We start from the raw sequence: 19255 nt of genomic DNA on the forward strand, positions 1-19255 counted from the left end.
GGAACATTAACATATTTTGAATTCTTGTGTTTTTGACATTATAAAATCATTAATGATTGTGAGAATAAAGTAATCATGACCATTTATAAGAATAATGTATGAAACCGGAAAGTAGAAATACTGCCGGTCTTGTCTTTTGAGGTATGGTATTAGCAAATGGCAACCTATTTGAGAAATTGCAGGTTAACGTAAAGTTACACTAAACGATGTATACGTACACAAGAAAGTATTTGGAATTAAGGTGTCAGAAATCCATCAATCGGTATTATTTTTGAAGTGTGTGTCTTTCATAGAGTAGATTACTCTAATGAGAAAGGAGTCGACTATGTGTAGTAGCTGCGATGCACAATTTGGAGTGATCAGAGGGAAGGAATTTTAAGAAGAAAATCCCCTTTGTCCGTTTTAATTGCAGCCTCTTGCAAGGTATCCTATAAGCATTTATATCGAGTAAAAATTGTAAATATGACAATAGCCGACTATACTTATGGTTTCCGATGAAAAATGATATAACAATTCTTATTAAAGTATAAGTGTATAAAACCAAACATTAAAGGAAAGAATATCAAGTAGAATCACTTTGTTTTAAGTCCTTTAGTTAAGGGCGGTAACTTATTATGTTGTTGACGATAATATTGAGACGATTTTGTTGAAGCTATCGTTTTCTGGCTTAATAACTTGTCACTTCCATCCATCAGCAGCGCTCTACTTTTTATAGCCGAATAATCTGCAACTAGAAGGGGGAAGTCAGATCCTCTCCTTCGACGTCTAGTACTTTTTGATTCGCCCGTGCCGTCTGTCTCTGATAACGTCGGATGTAATGGACTGCAATTTCCTAAGACTCTGGCTCGATGAACTTCCCGCCAAAATTCATTATCTGCAACTGAAAATATTCTGTTATATGCGGGTGAGGTTTCTGTAACACTCAAATTGTTCGAGTCATAGATTCTTTCAGAAGAACTTTTATCTGGCTGCACGTTTGGAACTGGCTCGCTTGTACTCTCTTCTGGTACGTCGTATCCGTAGTTTATAGTGTAATATAATGAATTTCTTCGTAATGGTTCAGTTGGTTCTTTGATATCTTTCTCCGGAGCGACGCCATGTTCGGTTACACCGTGCAATTTAGCTAGCTGATCCACGAGTTTAAAGAGCTGATGTGTATTTGTTGAATGTTGGAGTTTCACCAAATCGGAATAACATACAGCAGCTTTTGTTTTTTTCTGTTTCTTTTTCGAATAAAAAATGACACCCATATCATCAAGCTTAGGGCTGTTATTTGTATGGTGGCTTCTTTCGTTTTGCAAATTTTTAGTCAAATTTATCATTGGAGATTGTTCAGTTTTATCACAAATTGGATCGTCAATGGAGTCACTGGAGTCTTTGATTTCACTAGAATCTTGATTTATGTCACTAGAAATTTCCGGACATTCCTTCGTTGACTCGTTTTCGCCACCAAGTTCTGTATCTTTTTCTTTACTGTCAACTTCAGTTTCTTCTGTAATGACATCTAAAGTTAACACATTAGGAACTGTCAGCTGACTTTTCTGCTTCAATTCTTGTTCACGTTTTTCTCGTTCTTTTCTATTGTGACGCAATGTTTTCGTGTAATGTCTCATTGAACGACGTAGTAAATTTTGCTGCTTGCTTATATGTTTGATGTTTAAACTCATGTCGGTATGATATATTTTCACCCATCTTTGACACGTTGCGTCATCTGCTGCCACTCGCGTCACCGTCAGTTGCTTCAATTCACTTTGTCGTAATTTGTTTAGTTGAAGAGTTGTTCCCCTTGGCCGCGTGTACTGTGTTCTAAAATAAAAGGAGAGACAAACAGATAATTATATGAAGCTTTTCATATTTAATTGTCCCTACTGGCGTTTCCGGGCCAAATATTGCTCAAACTTAGAACGAAGTTTTCAAAGTTCGCTTGTGGCCATAGAAAATTTAAGTAGGTGTGTATATTTTTATTGGGAATTATAAGTAATTCATCCATGACGTTATTGATATTTATATGGTAGGTATAAAATCAGTTGGTGTAAACAGTTATCTACACTAGATATACCACTCACTTTAATTATTTTTTTTTTTACAAACAGTATTTTATTCCAAGAAAACAATTAAGGAACAGGTCATAGGCCTATGTTATATTCAGAGTCAGTTGAATGAAGATTAACCTTATCAGGACCAGCCTCGCGAAATCTCAAATACATCTGTTAATGTTCTTCTAATAGTTAATCTTGATATTTTACTTTGAAGATTATTCTCAACAGAAAGGGACGTGTAAAGCGTTTCAACTGGCTGAAGATCCAAACAATCATACTTCCCAATAAAAATATGAATGATTAAATTTATGGTAAACGAGTGGAATGCGGAGAACTCTATTTTCAAATGGCTAATGTTCTTTATTTTAGTGGATAGGTCATCCTGCAAGCTTTATTAGTCCACACAGTATAATCTGACGGAACTGCAGGTTTGATCTCCCTCCGTTTGTCCGTCTATCTGTCAGTTGTGACGTTTTTTTTTTTAAAAAAAAGATATTTATTTGAAATTTGGACCATTGATTATTTATTGTTAAACTTTGAGTTATTTGATTGAAGGTTTGTGCACTGCTGTATACGGATCATGTTCGTGTTTCGCGGGATTCGGTCTCGTTACAATATGAATTACAATATGTATTCGCAGTCTCTGGGGAGCCGCGGTGGCTCGGTGATTCAGACTTTGGCCGTGAAAGATCATTGGGACTTTCCTGTGTACCCCCTCCCCCTTGCCAGTCCTGCAGGACGGGGGACCTGTCAGGGAACAACGTATTTTTGTCCGGATGGGACGAAACACCGAGATCCGGTGTACATTTTGGCGTGCACGTAAAAGAACCATTAACAGCTGGAATTCGAAATGCCGCTGTCCGGGCAAAATATTTCCCTCATAGCACACTGTATGTTGTATGCCCGTCTTCATTAGTCGGTCTAAACAGTAGAACGTTAAATCCCATTTCATTTCATTTTACAGTCTCAGTCTGTTATCAAATATATGTTTCAGCAATACTCTCACAATACGTTTTTAGCCACGAGATGCACCTAACTACCACAGGTAAAATGTTTGGACCATAAATGGATCTTCTTAAATAGAAACATTGCGTTTATTATAGAAATGTTAATGTGCGTTTCACAATTTTCTAAAAATGTTCGGTTTTAACAGCTCGTGCAATACACAGTTCTTTCTATTATTTGAAATTTCTCTTTAAAAAAATTAATAATTACAATACACAAATATATTTTTGGTATACAAGGCGAAAGAATCATGAGCATTATTCTTGCAAAATATTCCTTATAATTTGAAATTGATACAAGTAATGATATTGATTCTTTTTCTTACCTTTTTCGGAGACTTGAAATTTCTGTTGCTTCCATCCTAAATAATTCTCTAAAAATCAATACAGATAAAATAAACTGATATTGGCCTTTACTTTAAACAATGTTCATGTCTATTCAAGAAACTCGATACAACTCAATAACTATCTTTTATTATCTTAATGTATGTCCAAGATAAATAAAACGTCTTCCTAATCCGGCTTAAAGATACATTGTATATGAAAATCAATCAGCTTATTTTTGATTGATTCTATATCCTGTTAAGTTGAACTAGGTGCTTGTTTTATACTCCACGGAACTCTAAACGATAAAACTTTAACGTGAAACTCACATAATATAGACATGCATAGGTTAGACATACCAATTAAAGGTCTATCAATAGTTAATAAAGTAACATTGGTCTGTTTTAGATCACATTGGTATTCAATATCTTTCGTTGTAATTTTTAAAACCGATAATTCCGATATTTCGATTAACTGATCACAAGTTTTGAAAGTTTTTCCAATCTTGTTTTATCTTGGACCCAAATCTTGATTAACCCAACAGAAGGTTAAGTTTTTTTTTCACCACACTATTTTGAAAAAATGATATGCCCACATGCTGATAATTTTACTGATTAACCCAACAAAAGGTTGAGTTTTTTTTTCTCACTACACTATTTTGAAAACATTATATGCTCACATGCTGATAGTTTTACTTTATAATGTAGGTTTGGCTTAAATGTTGATTAACCCTATATAATTTTTCTTTTCAACACACTACTTTTAAATATCCCCTGTTGCTAGCAGTTCTACTTTATAATGTAGGTTGTATGTGTATAATATAAACTTAATTCAAAGTAGAACTTCAGCATCTGGGCATATACTTTTTAAAAAAAAACAAAAAAAAACATTATATGGGGTTAATTAAGATTTAGGTCCATGTGAAGTTTTAAAACCGGACACTCGTTAACATAATTATTAAAATACTGACCAGAATACTCGTCGGTTAAATGCTAATAAATCACCAAGTTCGTTTACAGAAGCAACTTCCATAACTAGGACTCCTCAAATTTGAAGTGGTACAATGTTTTACTCGGGTTTAATATATATAAAAGACAGTATGTCTTATTACTTGTTCATTCAGCCCCAGTTCATATAAGCATTGACTATTCCCATTCCATTCTATTATACCATTAACTATATCTCGACCTGTGTATTATACGAATATAATCAGCACGAAAAGATTATAGGATTTTTTTTATATTATTATTGACTTACAGCTTTAATAGAAATTCGATCCTGCATGGCTTTGTTTAATTGAACAACCTATACACTGTGCGTCCACTTCAACAGTTCATAATGTTGATATATCACAATTTATATTTTCTCATCGGCAAAACATTGAAACACAAAAAACTCATTCAGTAATCGTTTGAAAGAGTTCCCCAAAGTAGATTATTAAGGTTTTACCCACAGGGGTGTGCAGGGTTTGGCTGATGTCCGAGGCCAACTATTCCGTGTCATCAGCATACTACTGCCGTTCAGCACGGCGATCAGAAATTATTAAGAGCTAATAGTTAATGAACTGTACAAATAATAAGACCAAATTTCTTGCAATAGATATTTGAAAACAAATAACTGGGAATGAGGAGTTCGCCATATTTCTTTAGACTTCGCAATCTTAGAGGTCACCATTTGCCGACAGAAGATCAATATTAGCATTAAAATATCCAAAACATTCTGTAAAAAGTAGGTGTGTTTTTGCTAAAGAATTCTTAAGAGGGTATGCAAAGCAAAGCAGTACTATAATATAATCATATAAGGATTATTTACCTTTACGACGATATTTAAATTCAACAATACCAAATACAAACAACAACTAAATTTACAACTATTTTACATAAATCCTGTTTTAAAAAAAAACCCACCAACTTCGGTGCATTTTTCTAATTTGCCTATAGGTAATTCGTATAATCTTTATACATTGTAATTCTAAACGGTCGCAGGACATAATGTGTAAGCGTTATAGACAATCTATGGTTGTCAATAGATAAGTTACAAGATGAAATTTAAGACCATTATAATCTTAAAGATCAACTTTCATACTTCATAATCGGTACACAAATAAATTGCATAAGAAATATTTTACCCTCGTGGAAAAGTTTGTGGTATTTTGAAGTCCCTTCTCATCGGAAATCGTAAAGAAACATACTCCCCACCCTCTAAATAATGAACAGTTGGAAACAATATGAATAGTTTACTGTAACTGGGGAAAACCGCAACATTTCTAAACACTAGCATATTAGGTTGATATCAGGAAGATAGACAAGGATCTGCACTTTATCCTCTACGCAATAGTAACTGATTCAATATAATCTCACAAACGTATTAACAATAACAAAACTGTTGAATAATTCATGTCTACCGAGTTCAAGAAACATGTTCACCACAAATATATTTTTAGTTCGACATATTTATGCACCTTGCGTATTAATATAGTATTGGTGTGATACCCATTATATTTTACAGGTCAAAGCAGTAACATTAACGTGATAAAAGTCTTCATTCGAATACACAATGTCGGTTGAGTTGCCTTATTGCAAATAGTGACCAACAATGAAAGATAAGATATTTTTTAATGAAATCATTCAAATTTGGATATGATCTGTAGAATATACATCACTATAAAACATATTTCCTAATTTCCTTGTCGGTGACTTTTTGAAATACGTTACGCCAAAAGAAAAAAACAAAACCCGCCCTTGTCAGTGTCGTGAGGCCCCATAATTACGCATCCAGTCGGTAATTTGTAGACGATAACAGAAGTTACTATTTACATTATCGAACCAGTTTGTGTTCGAGTGGCAATCTGACCCAAAGAAATAAATTACAATAATATTATATTAAATTGTTGTTGATATTAAATATCTATATGGTGTACATATTTTTAGTTATTACTTTTATCGATCGAGTTCGATAGATATATAATAAATATATAGTGATATCGTATTTTAATTGAAACATTATAATTAACCGGATGTGTGGGCAAATGGTGTAATATCAGTGGTGTAATATGGAATACACGGTAAGGTAAAGGCGTTTAATCGTTCGTACTGTGAACACGTAAAAGAACTGTTGATAGGTGGAATACGACGAAAAGCCAACGGAATTGTCAGGATAAAAGTTGCTGTCCTGGCAAAAATAATTATACTAATTGCACACTGCATGGTAGGTACTCTGTCTCCATCAGCTCGATTGCACGTAAAAAAAATAATTCTGGTAAATGAAATTCGATTAAGAGCAGGCGAAAACGTCACTGTCTTGCCAGAATTGTGCTCGTGACACACTGCATTGTGGATGCCCGTCTTCAGTAGCTCAATCGGTGCAGAAAAGTAAACCCCGTTAAACCTTATTTCATTTCATTTGGGAAGTTCACACAGCTACTATTTCTGTTCTACTCTTGTATTTATACACCTGATTATAATGATCTTTCTAATGCGACTGTTTATCAGAGTATTTAAGATTATACATTATAAAAATATAGCCATTGGCTATACTGATCAGTAAGATAATTATTGTCGACTGATAGGACAGATAAATCTGATCATTTTAAACGTAAAGATTCACTTCAATACTGGAAATACAGTTCAGCATTAATTTCGTCAGTCCTGATCATTAATGCAACTCAAATGACAATAACAAAATCCTTTGCTGAGATTATTACCTTTGTCTTAACTTGAAATCGAATCCCCGGTGTGCAAAACCCATTACATTTATCTTGTTGTATGCTTCATTTAATATCTCCCGATTTAAATCAGGATATTACGAATCACTAAACATTAATATTCTAATCACATCGCTTGAAATCACATCATAAAGATAAGTGTTTAGCGGTCGCTATACGCTTCAGATGTCACATATAGATAGACCGGTTTGTGCGCTAGTCTTTTTTGTAAGAGTTTTACTTATATTGTGGAATAACTATGGAACATCAGCTTAAATATTTGGAACCAGATGTATAGAAAAGGTATATACAATTTAACAACGTATGTGTCTATTGAGATTTACCCAAAATTCCTAATATTTGTAAATCGTTTGATTATGTTGTATGTTTACATGGGTAATATTCGAGATTATCGTACTTTCTCTTCAATTGATATTTTATTCACCCGATCTCAGTGTATACAAATCATTCCGCAGTGTCCTTAGCCTGAGAGATAATTTCTCATGAGTAGCCACAGAATCCCTTTCAAAATGAATTACCCGACCGGTAACAAATCAGTGTTTGATACACAGGCATGTACTGCGTGGGTCGGCATGCATATTGCCTTCGAGAATACATGGATTGGTTGAGACGATGATGTAGTCTGGATTAGACGTCCCAGTTCTAATTCAGTATTTCGCCATCATTAATGATTTATCATTAGTTAATACATAATTAAAAGTTATTTTATTATATAAGTTAATAAAGCAATTATAAGTTGTATTAATTATTAGTTTATACTTCAGTATTATTATAAGATAGCTTGGTTGTAAAGTGAACTAATATAATACATTTCATTTCAAACGATTTAGTTATAGTTGCTCATCTAACCGCACACAACTTTGACAGAGGCCCGTAAAGTGATCACTGATTTTTAATATGTATAAAATACTGGAAGACAACCCAGCGCCAGAAACGATTTGACTTCAGTCACAGAAAGTGCTCTTTCTCTGTTTGTGTAGCCTAATACATCTGTTATAGTTTCATTTACTTTGAATCAATAGTCGGAAATTACCTATATTTATATGTAACGAGTTTTCATTGTTCTGCTTTATTGTTTCAGCTGCTAAACTTTCAGTAGTGTAATGGAGAAATAACACAAAGAATTATAATCAGAAGAGTGAAAAATAATATAATGGCGTTTAAGTTTTATTATAAATATTTATCTGTTTGCCTAATTGGACTTTCCGTAATTCTGTTTATAGTAAAACAAACAGGTAAATATGATTTTATATGATTTTAATTTAGTGTTTTATAATTGTATGTCTACCCAATCCGTTCAGACGGACAATCTTGATATAATGATAAAGGAGGGAAATATAACTATGAATACGAACTATTTTATTTTTTTATAAACAATATTTTATTCATAAATAATTGGAATTGGCCTAGTTAACCACTCTCAAATTTGAACATAAACTATGTGCAAGTATAATCAAAAATAGTGATATTTACACGGTTTAGTGAAATGACTTATGGACAATGTGCTTCACTATTTTAATGATTAAAAATTCCTAATTCTAAGTCTTGGGAGATGTCGGAAACTGTATGCACCTTTTCAAAAACTTCATTTGAGTCTGTTATATTTTTAGCCCACACAGTAGCTCCACCCCACCACCTTCCAGCCACTAACACTTACCCCCACCCCACCCCCTCCTACAAATCAAAGAGCAATAATACGTTTTTTCAATTATATGTATGACCATATAAAGGATCTGAAATTGATTATAACAGGTTATGTTGACAGCAGACAGGAAGTAACATTGGCACCGGAAGCAGACATACACAGCCAACCTTTCTTTAGAAATAATGCATATAAACAATTCTCGTCACATATTTCTTCAACTGCTACTTTTGAGGTAAACTTTTGAAATATAAAATAGTAATCTGTTGACCCTGTGAGTAGTCCTCGTTGACAGAAGTGGGATCCGTCCACAAAATTACAAACATTAAATTTAATATTTTCGATACGTGTTCCTATACCACTGCCCGGGTAAAATTTCCCTCATAGCACACTGGATGGTGTATGCCCGCCTTCATTAGCCCGCCTTCTTTTCTGCGACAATCGGGCTATTGAAGATATACGGCATACGCTAGAAGAGTGCCATTTCTTCACCAAATTCAACTGTGAAGGATTCTTTTATATGCAAGCCAATGTGTACACTGAAGCCTGTTTTTTGTCCCATCTATACAACTAGACACTGTTCTTTGTCAGGCCCTTTGTCCTGCGCTACCGAAAGGGATAACCACGCTGCAAAATCCCGTTGAACTTCCTTGACCAACACCAGGATCACTGCACATAACCATAGTATTGAGAGGAATATGGCCGATAACCGGCACCACGATGTCCGGTTGTCGTGGTGTCGGGTTGTCGCGTTGTATGCCAGCCACCGTAATATGAAGCTTTTGTAAAACAGAATAAAGTCTTTTATGGGTACCTACGATTCATGTCTTTTTATAATTTCAGGAAGCTGAACAGCAACGCCGCCTCAACAGAATTGATGACGTTTGCAAAAGAATGTCACATGGTAACACAGAGAATATTTTGATTCATAAACCCAAGAAGATGAGCTATTGCGTTGTACCAAAGAACGGATGCACATATTGGATACGTGTTATGCGATATTTAAACAATGATACCGGATCAAAAATGATACACAGTCCTTTCGAAATGAAGAGGTTCGAAGCTCATGGCCTTCGTTATAACCAGACTATGTATCGGTTACAAAATAAAAAACACCGCGATGTCATTTTCAACACTACAAGGTTTATGGTCAGTAGAAATCCATTCTCAAGACTTCTTTCAGGCTACATGGATAAGCTGTTTTTACCCATGTATTGGGAATTTCAGGGGACAAAACTGATCAAGGCAGTCCGCTCTAATCCCTTAGAAGGTAGTTTGAAGTGTGGACATGACTTGAGTTTCCAAGAATTTCTTGATTATTTGATAATAGCAAGAGCCAATCCAACGAGAATTGACGGACATTTCCGACCCATACAATTTTACTGTAGTCCATGTTTATTCAAACCTAATATATTGGCTAAACAGGAAACTTTTAAAAAAGATTCAGAATATATACTTCAGAAATTTGATCTTGCTTATTTGGTTAAAAACTATGATCATAAATCCCACGTCAACGACGAACTGAGGAGTCTTTTGAATGAGTATATAGGTTGGCTTAATTCAAAAATAGTAAAAGAATGCATAGGACATGAACAATATCTTTTGAGAATTTGGAAAACCTTTCAAATTAATGGTTATCTCCCTTTAGGCTCAGAAATTGCATTGAAGAACAAAGCTGTGTCTGGAAAGGAATTTAAAAGGCTGGTCATTTCGTCTCTTCACCATGGAGACGACAGTAAACAGAAAATGAAAAAACAAAGACATGAGATGATGGTAGAAATGTATCGAAACGTCTCACAACAAACACTGAATGGAATTATTGACATGTATCAGTTTGACTTTGAGTTATTTGGCTATGAAAAGCGACCTAGTGATATTTTTAAGTGATGATAATTATATTTTCGATATTTAAACAACAGGTTGGTTGCATTTCGTAAAAGAGAATGACAGCAGAAAAGTGGTCTAGACCACGGTAGCTTTATTTGTATTGATTTTCTTTTAGAAAGGATTATATTTTGAAGAATGCCCTATGGACAAGAATTATGATACTTATCTGGAATGACCTGAACAAACAGTGAACATGCTTTATACATGAAGTGATTTAGACAAGTATCACTGAGATGGTCTATTTTTTTGCTTTACTTTTCTGCACTAACAGGGATAATTAAGACAGAGGTATGTGTGCAGTGTGCTAAGAAGGAAATTGTGCACCGCCAAAGTGTAAACGGGGACTCACGGTCAACACGGTGATTGAATCCGAACGAGCTGTGGTGTTGTACTAACTAAGCCATAGTTGCTCCCACGTTACATGAAATGAATGAATGAATGATAACGCCCTACTTTTCTGCACTAACCGGACTAATAAAAAATTCATACAGCTTCCAGGTTGATATGATGATATGAGCCAAATTATACCCGGACAGCGACACTTTCACCGACTCTTCACCGATTTCTAACTGTCAAGGGTACTTTTAGACAAGATTATAAACCTGTAATTGGTGAAATAATAAAGATAAAAACTCGAGGAAAATAAAGACAGCCAATTGACGTTTCTTTTACTCACGTTTAAAAAAGATAAGTATTATTGCAATGTCTTGTTGGCGACTAATTTAGGGTTTATGTGACAATATAATACACGATCTTAAAAGACGTAAAAAAATGTTATTTGATAGATGCATTAACTACTCAAAAGGTTTCTTAGTCAGAGAACTCGGTAATAAAATAATATCCTGTAGGATGGAGACGGTCACACTCCATAAACTCTGCTATGCGAAGAATTTTGCATCGTCAGCGGTGTTTCCTCCTATTTTATTCGTTGAACGCCAACTGTCAGGTTGTACGCTACCGGGAAGCCTACACGGGTTGGTCTCGACATTTCGTGCCATTCGACCAGCAGAACTCTTTTTATTGACAGGTCATCTGGCTTTTACCACTGACAATGGGTGCGAGGGAGGGGGGTGGTGCAGGATGGAAATACCAGAATAAACTTGAACGGCTTACACCGGGATCGAACCTGAGACTTCCTTCTTAGTGAGCCTTCTCCATACCCACTGACCTAGAATGGCTTGTTCCGGCGGAAACAGTTCTAAATTGGCGGGGGGGGGGGGGGGGCTACCATCCTAGGATTTTAGGCGAGGGTCCAGGGGCCGCCTAGGCTTGTCTGCGATATCACTTCTGTGGAAGCAGACGTCAAAGCACCAGGTAGTAGTAGTAGTAGTAGTAGTAGGGCCACCAAGGTCTCGAAAGCTCTTGGGGATCTAAGAAATCCCTCTCTGCTCATTGCTGGATTGTCTTCTAACATGTTTCGGGCATCGTTTATGTTTTGTGAATGCAGCTGCAGCAATCTGATTGGATGGTTGAAATTCGGGTCTGTATAGAGTGGGATTTCCGTCGAAAACCGATTGAAAGTTTGAAGTTGCTTAATTCACGGGCTAGATCTCGTTGTATCTAACGGCATAATTACTTGCGTGCATTAACCCGAAGAAAAGAGTACTTGGGGACAAATTATTTCTGTGTGGGGGAGGGAGGGTGAGGGGGCTTACCACCGGGCCTGATATCTCCTTCAACAAAGACAGAAGAAACATTTGAATGATATTTTAATCTCTCCACCCCATCACTTTACCTTAAAGATTATGGGAGATTACATAACAGGTGGCAGTTCTCACTATAATAGTTAAAAACTAGATAGTGTAAAGGGGATTTGCTGAAAAATTCAGTCAAATTGATCCACTCTGAACAGAGATTTTAGCGATTGAATTTTCGGCCTAGCCTCGATCATCATTACTAAAGTCGGTACGATAAAATAGATAGTTTCGATTATCCATTTCATGATTAAATCAAGAATGAAAGTGGAACAGCAAATGGTATTCTAACCCAGTAAAAATCGCAGGCTAGCGTTGACATCGAGAGTTGATTATGGCTGGATAAGTTAAATAATGTCTAATTAATACTTTCGATAACATTTTAGACCTAAAGAAAGACCTGCAATAGGCAGATTTGGCTCTTGCATAATGTATGTTTCAGGGGAAGTTGGTGAATATTTCATTAACATTGGACCGGTGTTACATGGGAGACGCACCCAGCTCCCCACCAAGACAACAAAATTATTTCGGTTTCTTATAGACCGGAAGCTCAGTGCGTGGTGGGGGTGGGGTGGGGGCCATCAAATGAGCACAAAACCAGACCCAACTTTTCTAGGGTAAAATTTTGCGTTGAATACGATGCCGAGTGGTAATCAATCCCGTTTTCGCGTTGTTCGGGGTCAAAGGTCAAATGAGGTCATTTGCACTGAAAGTGAATGGGCAGCCATTCTTGTATCACGAAAACATGCTGAAAATGATCGAAAGTAATCAACCTTTCAATAAAAATGTTAACTTGCTAAATTCACCCTTGACCCCGAATATGCAGAAAACGCCCCAACGGCGGATTTATTACCACCCGGCATCGTATTCTACGCAAAATTTAACTCTAGAAAAGTTGGGTCTGGTTTTGTGCCTATTTATTGGACACCATTGTGCAGTTATCCTTCATAGTTTACTCATGGTAGTTAAATTTGATTTAAAATATCTATATACGAGTGGAATGGAAGTCTTTTACCTGTGTAATTATGTGTGTCCAATATACTTTAAACACGAGATATGAAATGATGTTTGACATAATATCTATTATTTGATAATAGATATTGTCATTCAAGGTAGGACTAGTCCGAAAATCGGATGAATAGATTTATGAACTATTTAACAATCACTCTAATATGTAAAATAATAAAAATAATTATGGATAATGTAATAAAAATGAATAAAATACGCGATACAATTAAATTTTAGAAATGTTCAATAACCTTTTAACAAAAGTAATTACAAAAAAGCGGCACATCCACCTTTTATCAAAAAAAAAAAAAGGTAACTAAAGACGCCCCTCCCGCAGTAGCCTCTGTTTTGAATCAATTAACCAGTTTATACGGGAATTTATAATTCATTAGTTTTTAGTGGTAACTACATTGTGTACATTTATGGTAAGCGACAAGCATAGTGAGCCTAAGTATTAACACCAAGCCATGAATTTCTTAATAATTGTATTTTCGATTATTATTTTTGCTTTTCATTCACCAAAATGTTTGGCGGCAATCTGATAATAAAACATCCGCCGAATTTGTACTGAACTGACGGCATAATTTTCAAAATAAGGCCTCCGATATAGTGCTTAGCGCCTTCGTCACACGCGTGCAACCGGCTTTTCAGACCGCTGCAAAAAAAAAAGAGAGACTATATTGGACCACTTTCAAGTTGCTATACTCACGGCCTGGAATAGTAGAAAAAACGCATGTAGGGGATTCTTTACACATTTACAGTATTACATGATTAAATTCTAAGGTGTCTGTTAATATTGTTAATTAGATAAGTTATTTTTCCAAATACAGAACTACAGCTTCCTGTGGTTACCCGTCGTATATCAGAAGAGCATTGACCATTGTGTATTGGTTTTAAAAGACATTTGTCAGCAGTAGTGTGAATTGTCGTACTTAGTTCAAATAAGTATAATCTCGACTGCAATATAATTTTCAAAATATAGTTATAAATATAGGGAGAGAGAGAGAGAGAAATGGAGTTTAACGTCCACTCGACACAAACTAGGTCATTTCGGGACTAACATATGGTTTAATTTTATTTTAATAATTCGCTTGCGCATAGGGGTCTTTAGCAGTGGGAGGAAACCGGAGGATCCGGAGAAAACCCACGAGGTTGGGATAAATATAGGACACACAGCTGGTTTATATTTAATAAAATAAGGATTATACGATCTTTTGTGTGTAAGGTAAACATATATTGTTCATTATAACATAGCTTTATGGATTTACTATACCTCTTATCTATTACTTTATTATATAACACTCTTACTTTGTCGTAAATTTCAAACTGTAAACAATGATACCTTTCGTGCAACACTTGTTACATCGAACTTTTCCAACATCTGTGAATTGCGTAACGTAAATGTAAAAGCTGATTCATGTGATAAAACACTAAGAAAAATCATTGGTGATCTACTTCGGTTAACCACTAAAACATTTACTTTTAGACTAGAAAATGAGTGGAAGTAACAATCAAATTGCTGAAGCAAAACAAAAAATCAGAAAAGCTGAGAATAAGTGGCGCGAGATCTCTCTTCATATCCATAAACACCTTTACTGCGAAGAGAAAAACAAAGTCAAATATATAATTGTACAATCAAAAGTTTCTTTCTACAATGAAAAATATCAAATTTGTACCCAATATGAGACGCCAACGGTAGTGCTTTAATAATTTCGATTTAGTTAGCGAATCTCTTAAATCGCCAGTCCCTAAGACCTGCCCTCTGGAGCAAACAGATTTCTTTCTGGCTTCGATACCCCACTATTGAAAGAGTCTAGCCTTTGGTGTGGGGAAATATCAACGTCTGGATAGGACGGCGTGAAGTTTACCCAATACTACCCAACATAATTGAAGTATTATGTTAGTTTCCCACAATAATAAGATAGTATTTGGTAGTATTTAGTTACTACCCCACCACTGCAAATATCTAGAGGTGGTCTTTTTTGATTCATGTGAATGTGTTGAACCTTTTACAACATTTTCGTGTGGATAATAAATGAGCTATAGTGTTGTGGGGTGGGACAATTTGGGACGCCTGACAAGTTTACCCCATCACGTGACGATGCTGAACATTATGCAACAAATTTCACGCTGATCTAGCTTAGCTTTTAGGGTGGGATAGTTATGGACGTCTTTACAATTAAAATGTCCCATCACGGGAATTTTCTGTTTTGTCGATGGTCTAATAGAGGAAAGGCATTTGTGAAGCATGCCGAAAAAAGTGACGAAAACTTAGAAAAATGTCCATAAAGGCGGATTTTATAAGACGAACGGGTAGGAAAAGCAGAACGCCTGTAACATTTTTTGCCCAAGACCGATTTTTGTGAATCTTTTCCCCTGAAGCTGTACTCAAATAGACCTTTCATAAAAAGCAAGAATCATTTGTTTCGGGTTTTTGCCCCAGCTCACGTAAATCCAAAATTCACCAAACAAACTATTTGGAGAGGGATTTCTGGACAGAAGAGGGCGCCATTGGTCATCGTTAATGGCAACTTGACCGCTCTGCGTTGCACTGATCAGATCCTTTCTTCAACAGTAGACCAATGGTGTCCTGTATCAGCATGACAGCGCCAGGCCCCACACAGCCCTCATCGTCCAGAACATCCTGGCAGTCAAGAACGTAATGGTGTCGCATACACGTTCCCCAGTCATGCCTGCTATTAAACATAGCCCCGAAATGACCTAGTTTGTGTCGAGTGGACGTTAAACCCCATTTCTCCCTCTCTCTCTCTGCTATTAAACACCTCTGGGGTGTCATGGATTGTCGTGTTCGACAAGAACTGATCCTGGCGCTTCAAGACGAATGGCAACGTATACCAGGTGACGTCGAGGACAGGGGGTGGTTACAAACGATATTTATATGCCGCATTATTGAAAAAAAAACTTTACCATCGATTTAAATAGCTCTAGAATCAAAACCACAAAATACAGTGATGTAAAAAGATCAAAATGTCAACGTAATGAACACTGGAAATGACAATCATACAGCGTCTGATAATGTAACAGCTGTTCACATGGAGGTAGGGTAACAAAATCGAATGTTCGATGTACTGGCAAGGAGGTAGCGCACACAGAAAATCGCTCAAATTACTTCATTTTATATGTGAGACTGATAGATAAACAATGATTGTCAATAGGTAAAGCTACTGTAATGTCCAAATTACTGCATTCGGTATTTGCATTAGTTATTTGACGATGTGAATTGAAATGTAAGTTACTCGTGCACAATTTCAGAAATGAGAGTCTAGTTGGTTTAGACTTTATTTCTTATTAAAATGTCATTATTGTGTAATCACGTGTAGTGTCTTATAATTATTTTGATGATTTTGAGATGTGAACGAAGCATGGCGTGGTTGGCAAGGTTTAGACTTTATTTCTTATTAAAATGTCATTATTGTGTAATCACGTGTAGTGTCTTATAATTATTTTGATGATTTTGAGATGTGAACGAAGCATGGCGTGGTTGGCAAGAATATCCGCACCGGCTTCGAAACCGTTTTTCACCCCATTGTTGTGGTAAATATATGAATCGTGAATTATAACTTTTGTGAATATGATTAGTGAATCCCCGCAACATTTTTTGAACAGTTAATTAGGTGTTGAACTGTTTAATTTTCTGTAGTCTCCTGTCATCCTGAAAAATATATATCGAATTCCAACTGCCAAGGGATCTTTTACGTGCACGCCAATGTGTACACGGGACCTCGGTTTTTCGTCCCATCCGAACGACTAGACAGCTTTCCTTTCAGCCCCTCCGTCCTGCATCACTGACAAGGGAGAACCACGCCGGAAAATCTGGATGAACTTTCTCGGCCAATGCAGGAATCGAACACCCGACCTCCAGGCTAGCGAGCTAGCGTCTTACCCACTTAGCCACGTGATCCCCTAGTCCGAACAAAAACAATAGTTGTTTTTATACTACGTACATGTAGTAGTATAAAAACTAATTACTGGATGACCTGGCGCCTGGTACGTTCGGGCATTTTTATGCGCGAACTCTTAGGTTTTTTTTTTACTGGCATGCGCTCAGGTACTATTTCTTTTTCTTTTAACAAGTACCCAAATCGGGGATTTCGTGCGGAGGTAGTTCGGAGGTAAACAGTCTGTGAAGTACAACACTTGCCTCTGTACCTGTGTATCGCTAATTATAAACCGAATGTGTGAAGACAGTTCATACATATCACTCAAAAATTTTTCAGTACAAACTCAGTTGATTCACGCTCGATTTGCTACTAAACAAACCCATCGGTTTATTTTCTCAACAGTGTGACCCGAAGTGACCGCGGATTTATTGACCTTGTATGAACTTATCCATAGCTATATCCTTACACCGAGAGAAATTATCTAGTCTCGGTGAAAAGAACCATGGTCATCTGGTAGAAAATTACTTTTGTATTTTTTGGAACGGAAAACAGTGTTTTTAGAAGCAAACTTACCTGCCGCACATGAGGAAGTCATTATACTAATAATAAAAGGCGAGACCTCTTTTTGCGGCGCAGGCTTATCACTGAGTAGTAAACCGTCCACAAACAATAATATAGGAAGCCTAGTGACGTTGCGACGGTATCAGCATACCCAGTTGTTGACACCCATTACATCACTCCTGTCTAACAAATCATAAAGCTGTGGTGTTACGGTGGCGGCATAGTATTTCACCGTAACACCACAGCCACTCTAACCATTCATAATACATCTAACTATCCCTTTACAGCACTTCACTCCCTACACATTTCCCCTCGTCCTACTTTCCCAAACGTCAACAACACATCTCATACATCCAGTTCGCTGATTAACCCTTGTACCACGTCTACTGGATGACCTGGCGCCTGGTACGTTCGGGTATTTTTATGCGCGAACTCTTAGGGTTTTTTTTACTGGCATGCGCACAGGTACTATTTCTTTTTCTTTTAACAAGTACCCAAATCGGGGATTTCGTGCGGAGGTAGTTCGGAGGTAAACAGTCTGTGAAGTACAACACTTGCCACTGTAGCTGTGTATCGCTAATTATAAACCGAATGTGTGAAGACAGTTCATACATATCACTCAAAAATTTTTCAGTACAAACTCAGTTGATTCACGCTCGATTTGCTACTAAACAAACCCATCGGTTTATTTTCTCAACAGTGTGACCCGAAGTGACCGCGGATTTATTGACCTTGTATGAACTTATCCATAGCTATATCCTTACACCGAGAGAAATTATCTAGTCTCGGTGAAAAGAACCATGGTCATCTGGTAGAAAATTACTTTTGTATTTTTTGGAACGGAAAACAGTGTTTTTAGAAGCAAACTAACCTGCCGCACATGAGGAAGTCATTATACTAATAATAAAAGGCGAGACCTCTTTTTGCGGCGCAGGCTTATCACTGAGTAGTAAACCGTCCACAAACAATAATGTAGGAAGCCTAGTGACCAGTGTAGTACTGTAAGTAGGCTATAGACTATAGGTTTGAGTCGAGATTACTCGCTTTCAGTTTACTCTGTTTTTGCGATAACCAATTATGTGAGAAATACCATACTGACATTCGGTTTTTAAAAGTTGTACGCGAACTAAATGCGTTTGTTAGATACTGACAGAGCAGCCCCGAGTCGAACAATCGCCGCCCGAGCTGTCTTCGTCAGCTAGTTTCACAATATCGTGCAATAGGTGTATTAATGTGATTTTTAGGTTTAACCCCGCAAACAATGCCAAAATAGTGTTTTCACTGCTTACAGAAAACTGAAATTTAAAAAAAAAAATTTTTTATGAGGGTGACCCTCCCACACACTCCCTATCGAGCTGCCGCTCGGTCTGCGCAGCCTCATGCCTGGCACAAACTGTCAACATTGTATATTTTTCCGTTTCCGCCCTTCCCCCCAACAATATATATTTCACGGCTACGTTGCGACGGTAC

At 36.6% G+C, this 19255-nt stretch overlaps 2 protein-coding genes across 4 annotated transcripts; one reads left to right on the forward strand and one right to left on the reverse strand.

Moving 5' to 3' along the window:
• Nucleotides 1-109: 109 nt before the first annotated feature.
• Nucleotides 110-7140, reverse strand: LOC126817323 (uncharacterized). Of its 2 annotated transcripts, none has more exons than XM_050544189.2 (3): nt 7071-7140; nt 3370-3417; nt 110-1806 (listed from the first exon to the last, which is right to left on the reverse strand). In XM_050544189.2, exons 1-3 carry the CDS (start codon nt 7112-7114, stop codon nt 573-575), a joined length of 1326 nt encoding a protein of 441 aa, XP_050400146.1. In that variant the 5' UTR covers nt 7115-7140; the 3' UTR covers nt 110-572. The 2 variants fall into 2 exon arrangements, with proteins under 2 accessions (XP_050400146.1, XP_055956333.1); XM_056100358.1 differs by lacking the exon at nt 7071-7140 and adding an exon at nt 4338-4464.
• On the forward strand, nt 6414-11300 carry LOC126817325 (carbohydrate sulfotransferase 11). 2 transcript variants are annotated; one of them, XM_050544192.2, is made up of 4 exons: nt 6414-6574; nt 8173-8326; nt 8844-8968; nt 9577-11300. In XM_050544192.2, the coding sequence occupies exons 2-4, from the start codon at nt 8245-8247 to the stop codon at nt 10618-10620; spliced, it is 1251 nt and encodes a 416-aa protein (XP_050400149.1). In that variant the 5' UTR covers nt 6414-6574; nt 8173-8244; the 3' UTR covers nt 10621-11300. The 2 variants fall into 2 exon arrangements, with proteins under 2 accessions (XP_050400149.1, XP_050400148.1); XM_050544191.2 differs by lacking the exon at nt 6414-6574 and adding an exon at nt 7244-7373.
• The last annotated feature ends 7955 nt before the right edge of the window (nt 11301-19255 follow it).

This window comes from Patella vulgata, chromosome 4, assembly GCF_932274485.2.
Source record: "Patella vulgata chromosome 4, xgPatVulg1.2, whole genome shotgun sequence".
NCBI lineage: Eukaryota > Metazoa > Mollusca > Gastropoda > Patellidae > Patella > Patella vulgata.

Excerpts from the sequence above, each read along its gene's own strand:
- LOC126817325 (XM_050544192.2), top strand. The coding sequence starts at position 8,245 with ATGGCGTTTAAGTTTTATTATAAATATTTATCTGTTTGCCTAATTGGA. Across the intron at positions 8,327-8,843 it reads GTTTATAGTAAAACAAACAG|GTTATGTTGACAGCAGACAG; the intron begins GTAAATATGATT and ends TGATTATAACAG. Across the intron at positions 8,969-9,576 it reads CTTCAACTGCTACTTTTGAG|GAAGCTGAACAGCAACGCCG; the intron begins GTAAACTTTTGA and ends TTATAATTTCAG.
- LOC126817323 (XM_050544189.2), bottom strand. The coding sequence starts at position 7,114 with ATGGGTTTTGCACACCGGGGATTCGATTTCAAGTTAAGACAAAG. Across the intron at positions 3,418-7,070 it reads GATTTCAAGTTAAGACAAAG|AGAATTATTTAGGATGGAAG; the intron begins GTAATAATCTCA and ends ATTGATTTTTAG. Across the intron at positions 1,807-3,369 it reads ATTTCAAGTCTCCGAAAAAG|AACACAGTACACGCGGCCAA; the intron begins GTAAGAAAAAGA and ends CTTTTATTTTAG.